Source organism: Rhynchophorus ferrugineus, unplaced genomic scaffold (assembly GCF_030347505.1).
Source record: "Rhynchophorus ferrugineus isolate W39M unplaced genomic scaffold, kcgeb_rfMv2 rfM5, whole genome shotgun sequence".
In the NCBI taxonomy this organism is placed as follows: Eukaryota; Metazoa; Arthropoda; class Insecta; order Coleoptera; family Curculionidae; genus Rhynchophorus; species Rhynchophorus ferrugineus.
In genome coordinates, this window is record NW_027472584.1 from 9,208,078 (window position 1) to 9,230,845 (window position 22,768).

The window sequence follows — 22,768 nt, forward strand, 5'->3', positions numbered from 1 at the left end:
TAGAGAAGTTCTTTAATAAATAACTGATAGTGATATAATAATTTTTTGATACTGAATCCCGAAATATAAAAGGCATCCCCGGAAATATGTAACTTAAAAATGCATATTTAATATTAATATAAAGTTTTGTAATTAATTGCTTTACTTGTTTCTTTTTAATATTTTGTCTGGCCTAAATGTTTATAAGAAAATGAAAAAATAGAGATATTAAATTTTAAAAAACAGAGAAAATGTGATAATGCAAAAGACGTGTAAAATATACTTAGTGGGATCATATTAAAAGACCTATTAATATTAAAATAGTCATATAATAAATGAATCATTGTTTTAAGTTATTGAGAGATGACATCCTTTGAAAAAAAACATTTTGCATTTTTAGTGAAAATCTTATTAACTATTTTATTTCTAATTAGATCAGAATACAAACTAATAGTACTTATAAAAAAATAAAGATTTTAAGTATGATACTAAACCATATTTCTTATGAGAATAATGGAAACAAATTGAATCGATAAGTACGTTAAAACCATTATTGGCCTAATAATCATCGATATTTTGATGACCATTATCGATTTATCTAACATAATAACTGCGATATATAATCGTTGAGGCAATTTTCATATTAGAGAATATCGACCAATAATAAAAGCTAATTTAAGAGCAAACATTTTGGAAATTAATGGGTTAAATTGATTTTCAATCAGTTCACTTTTTATAATATATTGTTTAATAAATGTTAATAATTGTTATGGTAATTATCTAATATTGTTGTTATTAAATATGAACGTCTACCAAGATAGTAATCTTAAACCTACATTAGTAAATGATTAATTGTTAACTATTGTACGTTATTGACCTTTTTTTACTTAACGAATAATATTTTTATAATTGATTTATTAACTGCCTTAAGTAACAGGTAATTATTTTTGCTGCCAATAAGTGACAGGTATTTTTTCCTAATATACGCGGCGGAGATTTTTTCAAAATTTCGGGAAAATGGTCCCCAGTTGAAATTCATTTATAAACCATGTAATTAAAAATTTGAAAAAAATTATGAAGATATTTTTTCGATATTGTTTTACTTAAATACCTTGAAAATATGCAAATTTCAATAAGTTTCAGTATCGCTTTTTAGTTAAATAGAAAGATCCGGGTTCTTCCGTCATAAAATACGGGATTTTGAAAATGAAAATTATTAGTTATGAATAGTGGAAGTTAGTTTCCAATAATTTGGTTATAAAAATTATTTTTGTAAAGTAATCTGTGTAATAATGAATATAATATTCAACTATTATTTAGATGGACTGAAGTTGGACTCATGCTGTTTCTGTTATGACATCATCAGCTTTGATTAAAAGTAGTAGCCGATATTTATATCTTAACCGTCGACCAGTGGTTGTTTTAAAACATCTTCTATATACATGATGAATTTTTTTTATTGGCTTGTATGGTGTTTTTGTTCGTTTAAAACTTGAACTGTCAGATGTCAGTCTAGTGGAATAGATTCGCTATCTATGAAAATAGTTACATTTTATGACATGTATTTCGTGCGCTATAATTATTTTTGTCTAACATAATAGACCTTTGACTAGTACATGACTGTAATGAAGACATAATAGATAGATTATATGATATGGAATATTAACAAATCTCGTTTTTATAATTTTACAGGAGAGTATGTAATAAAGGGTGAACCTGGGGCAGAATCATCACCATCTTGTGACCTAGAAGATCTGTCCTTGCCTCTGCCCGAATTTCTTCTTGATGAAGCCCTGCGTTTGGTCGAACTTGATGAAAATGCACAACAGGTAATTTCCTCGTATACTGTATGACTTTTAACAAAATTTTCATAATATTTTAACGTTTTATTGCAGAAAAATGCCTCTGAATCACTAGCCGGTCTAGAAGAGCTTGAGGATAGTGCTAAGAAGACATCTGATTCATCAGCATCGTATGCTGACGCCGACGAGTTTGATATATTCGCAGATATGATACAAACACCGCAGTTTCACCATCCCCATCACAGGGCAGCTTTTCAGGTAATTTAACTTATTTCTAACGGAACTGTAATAATCGTAATAAAGAGTAAAAATGGTTCGTTCAATAGTGCGTCATTAATATCAATTTTTTTGAACTATTTACAATTTCCGAGAGTTTCAAAACCTTGAAACTATTATGTAACATTATAGACATTTAAATGTTTCATTATTTTAAGCAGCAAACTGTTTTTAAATTAAATGGTTAGATTGAGTAGTGCTAGGCTATTTTTTTTTGTAGTTTTGCTTCGTTTATAAATAGCTATTTTCATTTTCTTCGGGTCTGAAATATAATAAAAAGCGAGAGATTGGGGGAAAGGAAATTAGCCAAAAATAACAAAAGGTTCGTCTGTATAGTATATACGTGATGATCAAGACATTTTAGTAGAAGGTTTAAGGGAATATTTTATTGTGTTAAAAGTCTGTAAAACTGACCTGGACTAGTTTGACTATCTAAAAGTATAAGAGAGGCCACCAGAGGGGCCTAGTAAATATAGCGAATATTGAAATATCTATCTAAGCGTTTCAATATACGTTCAATAAATTTCGCTTACATTTTGTTCATTATATAGGTTCAACCATGGTTTTCAAAGTTCGACTAAAATCCTTCTGATGGTTTCTATCTAATGTAGATGAGTCACTGTCTAATTAATAATAGCGGATGAAAAATAATAAAATAAACAGAAGTGTTTATTGCATTAAAATTTACTCTGATCAGTTTGGTCAGTCAGTTCGATTTCTTCGATGATCTTAAACAAATAGACCGAATCATATTCATATCGCCTTAAATTCCTCCAATAAATTAAGATTAACATCAAAACACACCTATCAGAATCACACATCTTTTCACGAGCCTTGTTCTTCAACCCATACACTCTTGTGTATGCCACTGACTCGTATTTTATTTGTTATGTGTCGTCCTCTTAAAATCGCAATTATTAAGAAAACTAATAATATTCCTAGTAATACCTTTTCAAGATAAATATATGTATCTAAATTAAAATATGTACATCTTAAGACGATAAATCATAATCAACGAAATTCCTAGATATCAAAATATTGATATCTCTTTAAAAAAACCGAGATAATCCCGTATATTATTCAAGTAAAAGGATTAAGAGGATTTACTGTCGTTATTTAATAATGTATGCTCATCAGGCGAAGGTTTGATTTAAAAGATGTTAATCCCATTATAGGTCTTCAATCCAATTGAATATGACAGTTTGTTAAAATATAAAATAACATTCGGCATTGTAACACCGGTAAAATAATATTTGTATAACTCGCTTGGTGATGTTTTCAAAGGGCATCGAGATATTTTTGTGGGAAGCAGTTTCTGCGTCCTGCTGTGACAGTACCTTTTTACCTGTCAATTTGAAGTGTGCTCGAACGCATTTGGTAAAACTGACTAAGGCAAACATTGGAATTTTTAATAATATAAGGTCAGAGATTCGATTCCGATGGAAAGCGGCTTTGAATATGGGTGCGGTCATTTCAAAAAAGAAATTGATACTGGTTCAGAAACGAAAGCAACACAAAATCGATTCTGTTTTACTTAGGCGATCTTTCTGACAGGAATGTTTATTCCTACTGTTCGGGTATAATGATCCAAATACCATTCCTTGATTTTTTAGTTTAATAATAGTTTCTAATTAGTTAACATAAAAATATTTTAACGCTAAATAAAAAATTATGTCATATTTTAAATATTTTTTTGTAAGAAAAATATGTTTTTTTAAATATTAAACTATAAAATAATATAGAAACTTTACGTTTAAAAAATTTCAAAAATATTATCCATTGTTTTATTATCTGATATTTAGTACTACATTGTTCGCACTACATACGGGGAATATATACCTGACGATTTTTCGCGAAGTAATGTTTGAATAGTTTCCAACGGAATGCTCCCCTTCTTGTCCCAAAACATCCGCCAATTGCTTCAGTGATATATAGATGATATATATCTGTTTTAAAGCTCTTTATAACGGCTTAATTATGTTGGGGTCTTGCGATTGTGCTGGCCAGAAAAGATGTTTAATAATATTCTGAGGCTCTTCAAACCAAGATTGATTAATTTTGGGTTTGTGTATAGGCGTTCGAATAAGTTATTCATACGAGGGTCACTATTTATATTTCGGGAATTGGAAACACTGTTGTCATGTGAGACCATCTGATGTTTCCATCGTAAAGTTTGACATTTTTGACGATATAAGTACTCAGAATATTTTGTCGCACGGACGCTATTCGTTTATTATATATTTAGTTGAAAGTTTCGTCTCGGCAAAAAATGGAACCGAATCGTGAACATTTTCGTGCGATGATTTTTTACGATTTTTGACGTGGATTATCACAACAAGAGTGCATCAATCAACTTAATTTGATTTTTGGCGATGAAGCCCCATCAAAAACCACCGTGTATCGCTGGTTTAGTGAATTCAATCGTGGTTGTAGTTCGCTGTCCGACAAGTTTCGTGAAGATCGTCCAAAATCGGCTATTGTGCCACAAACATCGATCGCGGTGCTTCGAAAGACGTTTATAAAATCATGACAGGTGACGAATCATGTATGAGTATTCCAAAATGAACCAAATCCAACAAAAGTTGTTGGCGCACGAAGCACTTCAAAGAAAATGGTGACCTATTTCTTCGGGAAAATTGGTCATATTGCAACAGTGCCTCTAGAGGATCGTAGAACAGTAAATTCTGATTGATACACAACCATTTGTTTGCCAGAAGTCTTCGGTGAAATAAGGAAAACAAACAAGAGACGCCAGATTGTTCTTCATCATGACAATGCGAGCTCTCACACATCGGCTCAAACAAGAGACTATTTGAGCACTCAAAACATCGAATTGATGGGTCATCCGTCATACAGCCCTGATTTGGCACCCAATGACTTCTTTTTGTTCCCACCTGTAAAGAATTAACTGCATGGTCAACGATTTTCATCGCCTGAAGAAGCTATTGAAGCGTTCAAAAATCATGTTTTGAAGATACCTCATTCGGAATGGAATTAATGCTTTGAAAATTGGTTTAAGCGTATTCAAAAGTGTATCGATCGTCGTGGCGAGTACTTTGAAAAACAATAAAAATATATTCGCAGCTTAACTATTTGTTTTTTTTCCTATTCCCGGAATAAGAATGAAGAAATGAAGAAACAGTGACCCTCGGAATAAGAATTCAGTTGTTCAAGATGTCGAGATATTCATTTTCAGCAATCCGGCCAGTGATAGGAATGAGAGAATACCACGGTATTACCGTCCAAATAATAACGGAACCTCCTCCATGTTTTACTGTAGGAAGCAAGTAGTCCGGCTTTTCAGTTGTCCATACATGTCCCGTCATTTTAGTAGGAACCAATATAAACGATGATCATCGGACTATACAACATTCTTCCGATCATCAAGTGTCCAGGTTTTATGATCATTGCTTCTTTTCCAGTTTGGCCGTTGGTTTCCGTCATATTATTTTCTCTATTCTCTGTATGTTCCATTTTGGATACATCTATTGGATCGCAATTATGACGACGCAGAGCTTCATTTTGACATCTTCATGTGGATTGTTATATTTCTACAATTTCTAATTTTCTAATTTTTCTAATAATTTCTTTCTAATTTTATTTATACATCCAAATTTTTCGACCAAAATCGCGATTCAGTTCCTGGACTGTACCTAATCTCATGCACCAAATACTCAACACTGCTTGTTTAACTTTAGATCCTGGGTATATTTGATTTTGTAAAGTTGCAGGTCTAGTTAGAAGTCGGGATTTTTAAATATTAACATGATCTACTGAATGAATGAAATCTACTAACATGATCCCAAATAAAAACAGCGGCCAAAGAATGATTTGAACCCGTTTTTCTATCTCCGTATCGAGAAATCGACCAATGTTGTTGGTTAATTACCTCCAAACTAGTAAAACGATAAGTTCAGATTATTATAGTATCTTTTGAAGTAATTGGATACAAAAATTCGTGAAAAAAAACTACAGTTCAGTGAATTTAAGTTGTTTCAACATACAGCTTATTCACTAGATTTAACCCCCTCTAATATTGAATCTTCTCGCACCTCTTCTCGATCTTAATCAAATAAAAATATTATACCTGCCGTATTTTGCAGGTTTTCCAGGAAAACCCAAAATTGGAAAATCCTAGGACTAAGTATATTGAATTTGAGGGATGTTTTCTGAACCTATATAAATCTGTTAATTTCTGTGAACTTATTGAACAAACTAGTATTTATAATTTATATTGTTTAAGTTAAAATTTAATATAAAAATTTGACGATCTCTTTTCTCAAAAACGCCGTCAATGTATTCCCAATTAAGGTGCATTAGGTCGTATTATCTATTTTTTCAAAACCTGTAAATTTTGTTGCCATTTATAGAAAATTATGATCATTATGAGATTTACCTCCTCTTAAGCATGGATTAAAACGATAATCCTATTGACTTTAATCGCTTGTTTCTACAAATTAACTTTTATGGTTCGACGCTCATTTATTCAACTTAACCATTTATACACCTGCAGCGATGTCTGGACAGGTACGTCGGACGAGAATTTCGGTAAAAGATGAATGTACCGATGATGGCACTTTAAAAACCTTAACAGGATGATAATTTGACAAGAGGAACCCACAAGTAACAAAAGGAGCCTACTACCTAAGTCTGCCGCAAATCATTTGTCATAATAAAAATTTACTTTGAAATTTTTACGATGTTGAATCGTAACTTGTCTTTCAATAGACACTGGGTGGTTACGAGTAAATATAGATAGTTTCGTTACGCTGGTCTCTGTATTTAAAAATGCACTCAATTTGTCATCGATGATTTTTGGGGTTAGAATTCTTTGAAATCAGTTTTTTACTTCTTAACAACCGCAAACTTTACCTCTAAAATTAACTACTAAATTATGTTTGACATCAACACCGATTTAAACTCATTAAAAGGGTTTGGTAGCCGTATTGGTCCTATAGTTACGTGTTTGAATCCCACGAAGCATTCATGTACTTTATGATTGTAATTGTGGTTGTCTATAAAAAATCGATAATTCCGATAATTAGAAACAATTTCAGTCACTCTAATAACTGCTAGCTAATACCGAATATCTTCAGATTAAACCCTAATTATTAAAAAGGTGATTAAATATGTAAAACAAGTTTTAAGATATCACTGCCCAACAAAAACAAATAAAATCGAATGGTTCCTTCTCATCATATACCAAGTCTTACTATTTTTGAGTTAAAAAACATGAATATGATATTGTAAAAAAAATTATGAATCGGTCTTTATGATATATAGTGGATAAACGTTTTTCGTTTTAAATAAAATAATAATGTTATTAAAATAATACATGTTATTACGTAAGCCCAAATCATTTAAAGCGTGATTGTTCTTTCATAATGTTTACAATCTAAAATCGAACAGGTGTACAATCTACAAAGAATCAATTCCTGGCTCATGTGATCTTTGTTTCTTGACTTTTTCTGTTGTAAAGGGACCTTAAAATGATTATGCAATACTTCCATCAGGATTATGGGATGTTGAAAGACTGTGAGTTCTTTTTTTCCACACTATTTTTATTTGAGGTAGGTAGTATTTGAGGAAGTGGAAAACTGTCTGAGTATAGAGCAGGTCTGATAACAGACAGAATGTTCAAATATTTTACATTTTTCTGATCCTCTACATTCATATTAAGTTAATGCTAAGAGGCAATCTTCACAAAAGACGTTAAATGTCTCTGTGAGGGAAACAAAGATTATTAACTTAATTTACACATTTCCGTAGCATTTTATACTCAAAATACTTAAAATACTCTAAACCAAAATATTTTCAGCCAATTGCAACAAAATACTGTGAAATACACCGTTAGAGATATAATATCACCCTTTATAACTTTCGAAGAGTTAAATTATATGTATTTCGATAGTTAACAGATGTGTCAATATAGAAAAACAAATTTCCTACAAACTGAAAATATATTATGTGACTTGTATCTTTAAAGCTACAGCTAATCGATACTTTTTATGGTAACTTGTGAGTTCAGCTGATGAAAATTCATGACAATTTGCTGCTTTTCAGTCCGAAAAAAAATCCATTGTTGAACAGTGTAATTGGATTAGATTTTTATAATAATTAAAGAAAAATCAAACGAATTATTTTGAAGTTCCAAAACATTATTTTACTTCTATACACTTTATATCCCATCTAGGGGTGTTATTTAAAAACTTAAATTCAAAACTTAATGGATAGGGTGCAACATTTCCCCTTTTCTTACAGTTCCCTCTGACATGGTAATGAAATATTATCTTTCATCAACCAAACTTACATTGAAACTGTGATGAAAAGAAAATGTACGTACCATTAGAGGAATAGTAACTTCATCCTTCAGCATTCTTCCATTAATCGAAAATGTTATTAATAATTGATATTTTTAGAAAATAATTATTAGCAAATTAAAAAGCAGTTTCATTCAAGCGTTTTGCTGAGCTTAGTAAAAATATATCCTTGAGATTTCTTAGAATTTTGCATAATGGTTAACGTTTTTTTTTACAACAAAATCAACGATTTTGTGTTAATGACAAGAGAATTGATTTGATCATTCTAAACGTTGTGTAAATGGAAACAAATATTCTGCATGAATTAATTACTCATCATTATATAATAATGATTTAGTTTTGACGAAAAGTAATTGAACTGGAAAATTGAATTAAGATGAGCGCTTTGTTCGTCTGTGATTCGTTATGTGAATCAGTTCAAATCGAATATTCAGATGAGTACCCAGCATAACAAACAACGTAGAAAGTATTCTATGAAAAATCGTGACTGATTTTTATAAAATGTCTTATTATTTACAGAGAAACTGGGTATATCCTATTGACGCAACATCATTTCGGCCAAAATATTTGTCTCAATTCGGTTTCAGGAATTACAGGAGAATCTTTTTAAAAATGTGATTCCCTTTAATTTTTTACCTATTATTTCTTTCTTTTTTTTTCCACCTCTGTAAACAACAACTGCATTTTCAGAGCCGCATGTCCTATGTGCGTACTGTTAGCATGGAACAACGTTGGCAAGACCTGGCTAATTTATTAAGCCTTCCCAACCCCGGCGAGCACCACCCCTTCGGGCCACACCACGCCCTTCACAACTATCCCCATGCGCATGCTCACCCAGCTGCTGCGTACGCTCCCGATGCCAGGGGCGTATTATTGCATAATGCCACTCTTCCCACCCCAATGGGCGACTTGAATAGTACAGTCCCTTATGGTAGGTATTTCGAAATAAATGTTATTAATACTGAATGATTCGCATCTTTTCAAATTAATTAATTACTAAGAACTTTAAATTATACAATAGAAACAATGCAGTCACTTTTCTACACATTTAAAACAAACAGACATATATTGCATTTTAGATACCAAACAATTCATAATATGTATTATTCACCTTAAGTATATTTAACAAAATTGTTATTTACATTAGTATTATTTTAATAACAATTGAAAAACATTGCAAATTATTTTTGAAAATTAATTATAAAGTAAATTAAAGAAGATATTCATAAATACTAGATTAATAACTTTGATATTTAATAATTCATATTAATAAAGTTGTAACGAAATACGTGAGTAATAATATAATAGAATTATAAAATATGAAAATTTAATTTAAATACTTATCAAATTACTATAGGTATATCTGCTTGATCATGTACGTGTTGTTTATTATTTATCTTTATTTATTTGCCAGGCTTTAACATAATTATCAAAAATATTTATCATAATAATTATTAGTTTTTTTTTCATGAAATTTACATAATTTTTGTTATGTAGGAACATAATGAATCAAATATTTTCAATTAAAAAAGCGTTTCAATATTCATATAATTTTAAACAGACATATATTGCATTTAGATACCAAACAATTCATAATATGTATTATTCAGCTTAAGTATATTTAACAAAATTGTTATTTACATCAGTATTATTTTAATAACAATTGAAAAACATTGCAAATTATTTTTGAAAATTAATTATAAAGTAAATTAAAGAAGATATTCATAAATACTAGATTAATAACTTTGATATTTAATAATTCATATTAATAAAGCTGTAACGAAATACGTGAATAATAATATAATAGAATTATAAAATATGAAAATTTAATTTGAATATTTATCAAATTACTATAGGTATATCTGCTTGATCATGTACGTGTTGTTTATTATTTATCTTTATTTATTTGCCAGGCTTTAACATAATTATCAAAAATATTTATCATAATAATTATTAGTTTTTTTTTCATGAAATTTACATAATTTTTGTTATGTAGGAACATAATGAATCAAATATTTTCAATTAAAAAACGTTTCAATATTCATATAACTTCCAAATAAAATTATAAATTTCAGTAATATTACAGACAGTTCCATTTAACACATTTACAAAATTTCATATTAAAACTGATATTCAATTAATAGTGCAGTATATACATATATTTTTCTATTACATATAAATAATAATGTTATTGTTTATTAATCAATAGAAGTTAAAATGAATTTAATAATAATAATACAATCAATAATATAATATACTTTTTCTTATAATTATTGAAAATATTGCTAAAATATAAGTTAGAATCGTTAAGTAAAATTAAACTGTTAAAAGTTAAATTGTTCTTTTGGTAGTATCCATATAATCATTTAATTATAAAACAGAAAAATTAAAATTCTTGAGCTTTTAACACTAACATAATTTTGTAGGTGGTACAATTGGTAATGCTGTAGCCACATCTATGAATCTTACAAATAGCAGCGAACCAATGGGCGAACCTAGTTCGGCAGCACATTATAAATTAGAACCATCAGACGATATGATGTATTATCAGGTATATTTTTAAAATGCATATGTTAATTCAAATTGTTTCAACATGCTTCTTCAATATTTTCAGAATAACACTGGAGCAGAATTCGGAGCCAATCAAACAGACGGTTTCCTGTCAAGTATTTTGAACGATGAAGATCTACAACTGATGGATATGGCTATGAACGAAGGTAAGATTTAACAATTTTACCACGGTATCGAATAGTACTTGCGCATACGCCATTTTATCACAAGAGGTTAATGATGCTTTTTCAATCAATTTAAACTCAATTAATCAAAACGCTTTATATTTATACATACACACATATATAATTGGAGCTTCAGAATATTTCTTTACATGTATGTTTTATGTGCGATTTTTTGCAAAAAAGTAAAAGCAGATTTTCTAATTAAATTAGCAATAACATGATAATAATTAGTGGTTGCCTAATATATTATATAATATCGTCGTTTAGATATTTCGGAATTTTGAAGTGCCATAATTTAGATACCATCAAAATTCTAATTATATTGTATTTTTATATGAATTGCATGTATTCTTATCACACTTTGAAAAGGCTTTTATTGAGAATAATCCAAATATTTTTTGCAATTTTTTCCCATCTTTCTGGCAATACTTTGTTTCCGCTGTTGAACGTTCTGCTTCGGTGTCGACGTGAATGGCTCTCCTGGACTAACCCATGACTTTTTACGTTTTGGATTGCCGTAGTAGATCCACTTTTCATCATTAATTACAATACGGCATAAAATTATCTTCGTTTTTTTTTGCCAAGCAATGAAACATAACCTATGTTAAAACGTGTCGAAATCGTCATTAGCATCAAAATTACTACTTTTAAATTATTTAAACCAAAACCTATAATTGGTATTTAAGGAAGTAGTATCAATATAAGTTTCTAAATGTGTTTGTTGGGCTTCGGTAACAGATTTTTGCAAATCGTACAACAAAAGTAAGGAATGTCAAAAAAGCAATTTTAAACGTTCAACGATTAGTGTTATTTTACGTAAAGATATAGATATGTCAAAACCGTAGAATTTAACAGCGATCACAAAATACATGCAATCACCTCAAAATACATGATATAATCGAAATATATATAGATAATCGATAATTCGAATTCCACAACCGATATATTTATATATAAGTATGGGACATTGTATTTCGAGTGATCAAAATCAAATGTTCATTCAAAAAATGTTTTTATAAAATAATAAAGTAAAAAATTAGACGAATCTACTTAGAAAATAAAAGGACTTATTCTTTACCATAAATTGTATTTAACCTAGGAAAAAATATAGTTAAATTGACAAAAAATTATTTTTGTCATTGTGGCATTTTGCATTTCAATGATCATTTCATTATTCAAAACAATTATTTTGATTATTCCTAAAACTACATTTATTTAATAAATTTTAGTTATCGTTAAACATTTCTTGTAATACACGATATATTTCTGCTTGACTCATGAAAAAACACTAACAACGTTGTAGTAACATAGAACAATAATCAAATCATAAAATAAAATCGGGCGCATTCACCTCATTTAAATATGTCGGAGTTACAGTTGAACAAGTTAGCAACAAGTACCCATTAACTAATTAATTATTTTAGAACCATCTACAATTCGTGAATTTATATCGCCTGATGCAGATAAACTGATAAGATGAAACTGAAAACACTCGTTAGGATTATGTGACAATTATTTTTCAGAAATGATAGAATTTAGGATATCAATAAAATTATGACTCAACATTTTTAGGGTTATTTCTAAATTATACATCGATATATTACACACGTAGTAAAATAAAAACCAGTAGCTTGATATTATGACTTGTTAAATTGTTATCGTAGATCAAGTTAAACTAGACTATTGACACGGATGACTGACATATTTTCGGCACTTCTGATGTGTATAATAGTTTTATTAATAGTAATAGATGTATTTGTTGTTCTAAGTACCTAAATAACATTGTTCATCAAAATTAGCTTGTTTTATTAATATATTAAATATAATATTGAGTTTTTATAATGACACTACAACATATGAGTTTGATTTCTAAGGTATCATAATTATTATTTTAATACCTGATATCGATTCAAAGAAAACATAATATTATTTGCAGTATTACTTAGATGATTATTATTTTATGATTACTATTATTACCTGATGCCAGCATAATTTACTGAAACTTATTTTATAGCATTTAATTTAACTGTTTATGATATTGTGCTATAATAATAAAATTTCTTAGTATTGATTAATGTGACAGGTTATAATAAGGCCTTCATAAAATAATGCATATAATATTTCTATTACACTAAAATATCCTACGATTTTAATAAACATTTGAAGTGATACAAATCGTAAAACCTCGTAAAGTATTGCCACATTTTTTCTTTCAATATACTATTAACGTACTATGCTTTTTAAGAGATAACAGTTTATTCTTATGTGAGATTATATAATATTTAATGGTATGAATATATAGATCTTAAAAAATATAATATATATTTTTAGATAAGGTGCTCATTAACTTACTAATTAACTAAAAAGAGTTAAGAACCTATACTTGTCGAAATTGTTATTCGATACTTAGTTCTCAAACATTTTTTGTGTGCATCTACTGGTCACATAATGGAGAAACTTTCAACATTTATACATTACAATTGAAATAAAGCGATTTGTTAATTTTCTGTCCCAATATTACACTAGACAAGCATACAAAGATTTGATGAATACGGTCATAAATGGAGAGACACAACAGAAAAAAATTTTTATAATTAGTTATATTGTATTAAACTGTTATTTAATGTCTACATTTTCTCTAGTTAAATCAGGAGTTGTTGATTAATTGTTATTGTTGATCTGCAGTTGTACATGATTTTGCTGGCATCAATATGGAATTGTAGAGGGAGAAATTAAAAGTAGTTAGTTTTTGACAGAGTGACAATTTAGTTTAAAATGATTGTATTACTTTTTTAGTATTGGTACTGTGTACTTAAATTAGGTGATATATATTTAACATATTGTGCCCACATAATTTTATATGATTATTTTCGAGTAAATGTATAACCGCCAACTCATTGTTGAATGTAGATAAAAATAAATATCGCTGAATCTATTTCTGTAACTTCTAGTCAAACCGTGTATTGTGTTCATACACCAACAGGTGGTAACTATATAACTGAGGTTTTGGTCATTCCTAATTTTACGTCTTGAACAACACCCGGCTTTTTTATATAGTCACGGATAAAAGTGTTGTGTTTTATAATATTCGCATTTTGAAAATGAACAAGGTTAAGAGAGTAGTGAACAGATCTAAGTTTGCAATTTGCTGGTTGATGAAATTAAATAGTGCTTGTTGTATTTTTTGCTTAAACGCCACTTTAAATGTGAGTTGATAACTATTATCCTTAATAGTTATTGTTTATCTTATAACATATTTTTGCATGATGATAACCTGCAGTCAGAATAGAAATTTACAAATCAGTGTGTGAATATCTAAAATAAATTCGAATTCCATATATTCGTTCAAAAATAATAATAGTCAATCCTGTTAACAGTTCAAATATAAATGTTAAGTCTATAAATATTAATGCTCTCGCTTATAATGAAAAGGATGTGTATTGTTTGGAATAATTGTAATTAGAAATAACGTCAAAATTTGGAAACTTTTATGAGTAATTCTTTAATTTAATGTTTACATTGTGACCCTATTACTAAAGTTATTTACTATCGTTTTTCAAACTGACTAAAATTAAATGAAATATTAATTGCCTTCCACGATTTATTAACTCACTTCTAAATGATAAGGCATGCTATCTAAATGTGAATTTAAATGTTTACATATAAACATATTCGTTACGTCTAATTATTCTAAGTGTGTGTGTGTTGTGTGTGCTACAAAGGCAACCCAGTTCTATATTTTTATCTGATTAAAATGAAATGAATGCGCGTACAGCCACGTTTTACTCACAAGAATATGGAATCCGAAATGCTACTCATTATAAACAAAAATATACGTTATTTTTTTATACATGGTTTTTGAGAAGAATCTAGCTTATAGACTTGATTGAGCAAGTCACAACACCGACGTATATATGATGATGTGTCGAATTACTTTATCATTTTCATTAAATTTATAAAACTATTATATTTGCGTTATTCTAATCAATTAAAAGTATCAATCCTAAGATATTTTTTTCGTAACAGTAATTTATAAAAATAAAACTTATATAGACAAAATTACAAATAAATCTCGTCTCAAACTATATTTATATTCTCGATATTTTACATCATTCAACAATGACATTTAACCTTTTAATGTTACAATTATAGTGACAATGTTTCATCCTATAATTAAATATAATCATAATATGACTGGCATAAAGTAGTCCATTTTGTCTTTCTCGTTTATTTCGTATCGACATAAGGAATATGAATTAATTTTGAGGGATGTTTTTTTCCTAAAATCGCGACTTGTATTATATTGAAAAAATTATACATTACTATTAAAAGGACAATCAAGATCTAGTGAATAGACTTGATGGGATATAAAAACCATTTTAAACATTTATTTGAGTAACAGCAATCTGTGGAGTTCCCCCATCATATTTTCTTTCAGTTTAAGCCTTCATTTGGTCATCTTGCTTATTGGTTAACGAAGATCCATACTAATATACATAAACTGGTGAATAATTTAGCTTTTTTTAATATATATTTTGTTTAGACATTGAATTTGAGATTGATATTCATTAAGTGATATAAAATATTCGTGGAGTACATTTGAGATGTAAAATCTGCTTGTGGTGCTCTATAACGGAATTATAAATATGTTTGAAACATATTTCGATAAGATAATGTAAAATAACGAGGACACCATAGGGTCAGATAAAAATAAAACGCAAATTTTATTTTATTTTGCTAAACTCTTCAAAAATTTAGATAAATTATTTGTCGAAAATCGCGTCCGCTATGTAGTTTTGGAAAATTTTGATACTACTCCATAATGATAAGCTACAAAGTCGTCACATTGTTAAATGATCAATAAATATTTGTTCGTAATATCATTAACTTAAAAACACATTTCTGTTTAGTCTTCCTGTTTTATATAGTAGATTCCTCTCCACTCATCATTTAAATATCTTAAATGGATTAATGAACTAAGATTAGTTTAAATATATCTCATGATTGTAAAATCTTAAATTAGGTTAGCTAATTGATATAGTGGAGTATTAAATAACAATTATGTCATCTGAGCTTTTTTAAATATTTATTGGAATATATTAATGATGCATTATGACGCTTCAATTTTAACACTTTTATGGCCACAAATAAAAATACGTAAAACAATATATCATTGAAAAAAAATTGATAAGGATATATATACAATATATTCAAGAGATCTAGAATTATGGCTTCATATATCATCACTAATGTATTAACGCACGACGATCGTAATTACAGTATAATACAATGAAACGCATAATACTACGTTAAAGTAATATGTATTAAAATAAAATAAAATATATTCTGGGTTTGTCCAGTATGGTTACATTTCAAATAAAGTTATAAATAGGATACTAAACCGCAAGAGTAAAAATTACACATAGTTTATTCATCTTCTGGAAAATCCCCTAAAAACGAACTATATCAAAAGTATCATAATAATAAATTACCATATTGTAAACATCAATGCCATTGTATATCCTACGAGTTTCTTTTTAAAAAAATTCTTGCGCAATTGACAATTTCCAGCGACGATATGATACGTAAAAAAACATATATTGTTTACAGCGATACTGGGCGAATTTTATCTAAACCACGACTGAAAAGAGCTTAGTCATTAAAAATAAGAAAACTATTTTAAAAGCCTGATAAGGCGAGACGAGAGTTTTTGCTTGTTAAACCACCAAAATCAGTAGAAATTGTGAGCTTGATGTTCGCGTTAATAAAAATCCTAAATAATCGCAATTTCGAGAAAAACGGACTTGGCAACGTCGCGACATCGTTTACCTCACTTGTTACTTATCTTATTTTTTGATAACGAATATTTTAATTTGACTTTTATCATTTATTCCGTTTTTTATCTAGGTAAATCTTATAGGCGTTTTATAAAAATGAAAGTTAAAGGTATTATCACAACACTTGTCACGGGCGGTATTCTCATGTTCGCGTAGAAGTATTGTGTATGAGAGTTCAGTTTTTTAGTGTCGGAAAATAAAATTTAGTGATCGCGAGTTATTAACGCGTTAACTAATTACATTAGAGACAGTTATTATTTTGTTTCTATATCAAGTTATGCCACCGAAAGTGTACAGAAGTTTCGAATTGGCCTTATTTTCGCTTTGCTCGCTCTTCCTTTACTTTTTGAAAATCATGTGTTGTTGTTGTTGTCGTTGTTGTCGCTGTTGCTGTAAAATTTAAACAAAATGCCGATGAATTTATGCGTTCGTGATCTATACGGAAGCTATCCAGCAATGGCCCCAACAGCTGTAGATGCTATCTTAGGTTAGTCATTACTAAAGCTTTTTTCTCTGAGATCATATCATTGCCAAAGGAAAATAGAATATGTACTTATACATTTTTCTTTTTTTATAGGGATGTACACAATGCGTATGTTGGAAAGCAATAACACTGTGAGCAATCTAAGTATGAACAATACTGCAGCAGGAACCACAAGCGTTTCTCGGAATGATATGGAACGTATCGACACTTCCAGCGACAGTGCCGTTAGTTCCATGGGCTCTGAAAGAGTGCCATCTTTGTCAGATGGAGAATGGTGTGACGCTGGGTCTGATTCTGGCCATACCACTAATGGGGAACACTATCCACAGGAATACCAAAATAAATTCAGACCATATGACTATAGCTACACCAATCGTCAATTGTCGGAAAATGCTCGTGTGCCGCCTGTAGCTCAAAAGAAACACCAAATGTACGGGAAACGATATTTCCAAGAACAAGGTGCAACCAGTACAGTTCATCACCCGCACACCCCTCTAAAATATGAATATCGAGACCCCATCGCTGCCTCCTATGGTAGCCCCTCTCAGCCCGAAAGCGCTGCTAGATCGAAAATACCTGAAATGAAGTACTCTTGTTCATTAGAATTCAATCATCATCCCCGAACTATGGTCGATCACATTCAGCACAATCACACATACCATCTACCCGCGGAAAATGCCGGTGCCATGCAAAGACCGTTATCGAGGGACAAAATCAAATCCCGTAAATCAGATGACGAACATCTGACCAGAGACGAAAAAAGAGCTAGGGCTCTAAACATTCCAATTACTGTCGACGACATAATAAATTTGCCTATGGACGAATTCAACGAACGGCTTTCTAAATACGATCTTACCGAGACTCAGCTCAGTCTAATTAGAGACATAAGAAGAAGAGGAAAGAACAAAGTAGCTGCTCAGAATTGCAGAAAAAGGAAACTGGATCAAATATTGAGTTTGGCAGATGAGGTCAAAGAAATGCGAGATAGAAAAATTAGACTAATGGATGAGCACAAATTTGCTATCGTCGAACTGCAACGAATGAAGGATAAATATCAGCAACTATACAGACACGTATTTCAGGTAAACTGAATTATTCAAAATTAATTTATTTCATCATATAATTACCATATATTAAAAAAATATATTATCAATTACATTGAAACTGTGTCTATAAATAAAATTATTTCTTTTTTAGAATTTACGCGATCCTGATGGTAACCAATACTCCCCGTATCAATACAGCCTTCAGACATCAGCGGACGGTTCTATTTTAATGGTACCTCGCTCTAATTCGACAATGAATAACAACGAGCGTAAAGAACCACCCCAGAACCAAAAAGACTAATATTTTTAATTTTTATTTTAAAATGTGTAACAGCAGAATTTGCTCAAAGATCTTTTGATTTCCATTACAAAGAGATTGCAGTGATAATTGTCAGCATTTGGTTTATTTGCTAAATTTTTCTTACTAATATAAAAACAGCTTAATAATAAGAGGAAGTTAGTGCTGTTACAAAAGCATTTATATTATTATTAACGGATTTTACATACATATTTTTATAAAACTAAATCAGGTGATGATAATGCCTTTTTCATAAAAATTGTAAATAGTAGTAGTTATATAGAATGAAATGATGTGTCTGACTGAAATTTATGGTGTAGGTACTAGGTGCATTGTTGCAATATGTTAGATTTTTACCGTTTTTACAGGCATATGTTTAGCCAGTCTGAAATTATGTAAAAGAAAACAAAAACCCAATCTGTCCATAGAAATACTAATTTTTAGTAGCGATAAACTTACATATTGATATATTATCTGCTATTTTCTTTAATTCACATTAGTTAATGTCTATGGTGAGGCTGGTTTTAACTCTAAGTTAGTATCTAGTTTCCACTGTATATTTTATCTTGGTAAAAAATATAATGTCATCATTTTTAGATGAAGGCCTTTGTGTATTTCTAAGCCTAATTTTTTTTCCATTTATAAGTAATTAACAGTAAAAAAATATCCGTACTTGTCTTTATAACAAAATATTAGTTTTACATATATTTTAGGTATAATGGATATTTTTATAAGATATTAGGTTTTGTACATTGTATATTGTAAGTAATAGAGATGTAGTTAAACTCCTATATTCTCTTTCCATTTTACACCATTTTTCAAAATTAAAAAAAAATCTAAAGTGCAGTAGTAAACATTTATATGAAATTATTCTGTTGCATAAATAAAGTGCTTTGTTTTTATGCTTTGTAAGAAAAAGGAATAAGAGTGATATGGGAGATTTAATAGTTTCAGAATAACTTGTGAATGTCTATACAGTAGTTAATTGGGATTGTTAGCTTAATAGTGGATGATTTTTTAGGCAGTCTGTATTATTGCTAAATAATTGAAGCTATCATTGCTTTTAGTGTCATAACTTTACTTAGCTACATAACATAGAATTTATGATACTTATGCAGATTTATTTTTCGGCTCTATTTAGATACAGTACAAAATTTTGGCACTATATTTTTTTCTTTTATATAGTTTTCTGTGCCAATAAGACAAAGATCATTTATTAATTTGTGCTTTTGTTTAAAACAAAACAGAAAGCGTCTTTTTGAGTTTATTGGATGGATCTTTTTAATAGTTTATCTTATAAATCCCATTATATTTTGTAAATAGTCTTTGAAATTAAAATTACTTAAAATGTAAATCGTTTTTTTTTTAATTATTATACTACCCACTTTATTTATAAAGATTTTTTACATTTTCAGTACATTTTAATATTTTCAAGAAATCAATACAAAAACATTTTTTGTATTGCTGTATTTTTAAAAATGCATATTGATTTGGATAAGTAAAGAAAACAGACAAAATACAAAAGTATTTGAATGTTTGATCGCTGAAAGACAAAAATATAAAATGTTAAAGGCCGTCAATGTTACCTGAAAACTAAAATCAATAAAATTAATCGAAAATCAGCATTATAAAAGCATTTCTATGGTTATATAAATCTAATACAGATAAATACCAGACAAAAATACTAAAAGTCAATAAAGACATTTACATTTTAGCCTATCCTGTTACATTAGGACCCATTTTGTACATAAACTTTCCATTAAACTTAAAATAAAAACATTTCAACAATATATTACCCTCTAGTCATATTTGAGTGAAAAGAGTAAAATTAGTTTGAAATAAAGTTAAGCTTCTTTTAATTGAGTTAAAATTTGTGTTAATACCATACCGAGTCTAGGATGCCAAAAAATATCGATATTTTTGCCCGAAATTTTTTTAATCGATTTATCGATATTTTTGTAAGCCGGTATTTTTTAACCATTTTATTATTTTAAATAAACCTATTGAATCGGTACTTAATTTTAAAGGTTTAGTGTACTTTGTTGCTTGAATTTAAGGGTTTAATATGATTTGGTACCTACTTGTAAGGGTTTATTAAAAATATCAATAGATTTTGCAATAAAATTCAATTTTTTTTTCGATATATCGATATTTTAAAAAAATATGGAAATCGATATATTTTAAAATAATGATATTGTTCTGGGTGGCTGACACCTCTACCAGAATCATTATCTTGAAAATGTTCTTTCAATAAGATTGTGGCGCCATCTATACGCAAAAATCGAAACACCTTGCATATTATTTAGAGAATACTGCTATGAAAAGAAATAAATTGTGAGCGTCCTCTCTGGTTGGATTTATTATTATATATTATCAATAATGAAAATTCCGAACGCACTATAGTGATTTGACAACCAGCTGTTTTTCATATCTTGGAAGTGTCTCAAACAACTTGTCCAAAATATTTGAATTCTGCTCAATAATAATTACATACACTGCGTTTTTAAAGTTTAATTCCATATAAAAAAAATTACAAGATGTGTGCAAAAATGGCGTTTCAACATCAAGCCGGTACGGCCATGGAATGTTTAAGTGTAAGTACTTCATGGGTGTAGCTAATGACTCATCTTTTATCCTCTTATCCATGGATATTATTTGTAGATTCCAATAACTTTACATAAAGAGGTTTCTGGAGATCAAATGCGTTGTGGTTTTAAAATTGGTGGTGGCATTGACCAAGACTTTCATAAAAGTCCCCAAGGATATACAGATAATGTAAGGATACATTTCTACTGTAACTCTACTTATCTTAATAGTTGTATATATGTTTCAAATAACTGGTATTAACACAAACTTTAAAGATATTTTCTGTAGGGAATATATGTAACTGAAGTGCATGAATCGAGTCCTGCATCAAGAGCTGGTTTAAGAGTGCATGATAAGATACTTCAATGTAATGGATATGATTTTACAATGGTAACACATAAAAAAGCAGTGAGCTATATAAAGAAAAGCCCAACTCTTAGTTTGTTAGTAGCTCGGAAAGGTGTAACATCTACATAAACAAATTACTTAAGTAATCATATCATTCCATTTATTTATAACTATCATTAGTTACCATCATGATATGCCTTTTAAAATCCAATTGATTTCAGGCATATCATTGATTACAGAATACAAGCAAATTTGTTTTATCTGTATTGGTCATTTTACTGGATATTTAAGTATTGATTACCAAATGTATTGAATTTTTTATATGCTCATTATAACTAAGTAAAAAGACTAATAAAGATTGACAATTATATGCAGTATATGTTTGTATTGGTGTATTAATTTGTTTTACCTATATTAATGCAAACCTATGTGAATAATAATATTTTTTATATATTTTGAGTATAAAAAATACTAAACATATTGTATTAAAGTACCCTAATAATGCCATATTATATTAAGTTAGTTTTTTATTAAATTTTTATAGATAATATAATTGTTGCTTAGTTTTTAAAATAAAGCAAATAAAATGTTATTTCATGATAGGTAATCATTAATTAAGGAAAGGATCTTATATAATACTTATGTAAATGTAATTTCTATAATACTGGCTGCTCTTTATAGAATTTGTTAAATTTTATTAATTGAAAACTTTCTAAATGTTAAATAGATGTAGTTTATAAATTGAAAATTATTTCCTTCTAATACAAATAAGACTTAATCATGCAATTCTTGAATTGGATAATACTGTATATGTATTATAGAATTTATGGATCAAAATGTTGACAACACAAGTACAATATTATATATAAAACAAGTTACTTTTATGTAAGTATAAGTTGTAGCAGTACATCATATTGAAGCTAGTTATTAACAATAGCATAGGAATACATTTTATTTGTTTTCTTTTTCTTTAAGTAGATGCTTCATATTACATATTTGAAGTAACTGCATGTTAAAATATATGGTTACATGACATAACTGCTTTTTTAATTTGTGG

General features: G+C 29.0%; 2 protein-coding genes across 3 annotated transcripts in view; both read left to right on the forward strand.

The window, feature by feature from the left end:
- The window catches only part of cnc (NFE2 like bZIP transcription factor cap-n-collar), a 107,205-nt gene extending 87,074 nt beyond the window's left edge, over positions 1 to 20,131 (forward strand). For both annotated transcript variants that reach the window (XM_076406299.1, XM_076406300.1), the window contains exons 4-10: positions 1,672 to 1,808; positions 1,875 to 2,039; positions 9,068 to 9,308; positions 10,804 to 10,928; positions 10,992 to 11,094; positions 17,527 to 18,515; positions 18,631 to 20,131. In XM_076406299.1, coding sequence (XP_076262414.1) covers positions 1,672 to 1,808; positions 1,875 to 2,039; positions 9,068 to 9,308; positions 10,804 to 10,928; positions 10,992 to 11,094; positions 17,527 to 18,515; positions 18,631 to 18,780 — 1,910 coding nt within the window. In that variant the 3' untranslated portion in view covers positions 18,781 to 20,131. The remainder of the gene's footprint in view (positions 1 to 1,671; positions 1,809 to 1,874; positions 2,040 to 9,067; positions 9,309 to 10,803; positions 10,929 to 10,991; positions 11,095 to 17,526; positions 18,516 to 18,630) is intronic.
- A 1,051-nt stretch (positions 20,132 to 21,182) lies between these two features.
- On the forward strand, positions 21,183 to 22,749 carry LOC143197680 (tax1-binding protein 3 homolog). Its single transcript, XM_076406307.1, has 3 exons — positions 21,183 to 21,371; positions 21,439 to 21,552; positions 21,652 to 22,749. Exons 1-3 carry the CDS (start codon positions 21,315 to 21,317, stop codon positions 21,838 to 21,840), a joined length of 360 nt encoding a protein of 119 aa, XP_076262422.1. The 5' UTR covers positions 21,183 to 21,314; the 3' UTR covers positions 21,841 to 22,749.
- The last annotated feature ends 19 nt before the right edge of the window (positions 22,750 to 22,768 follow it).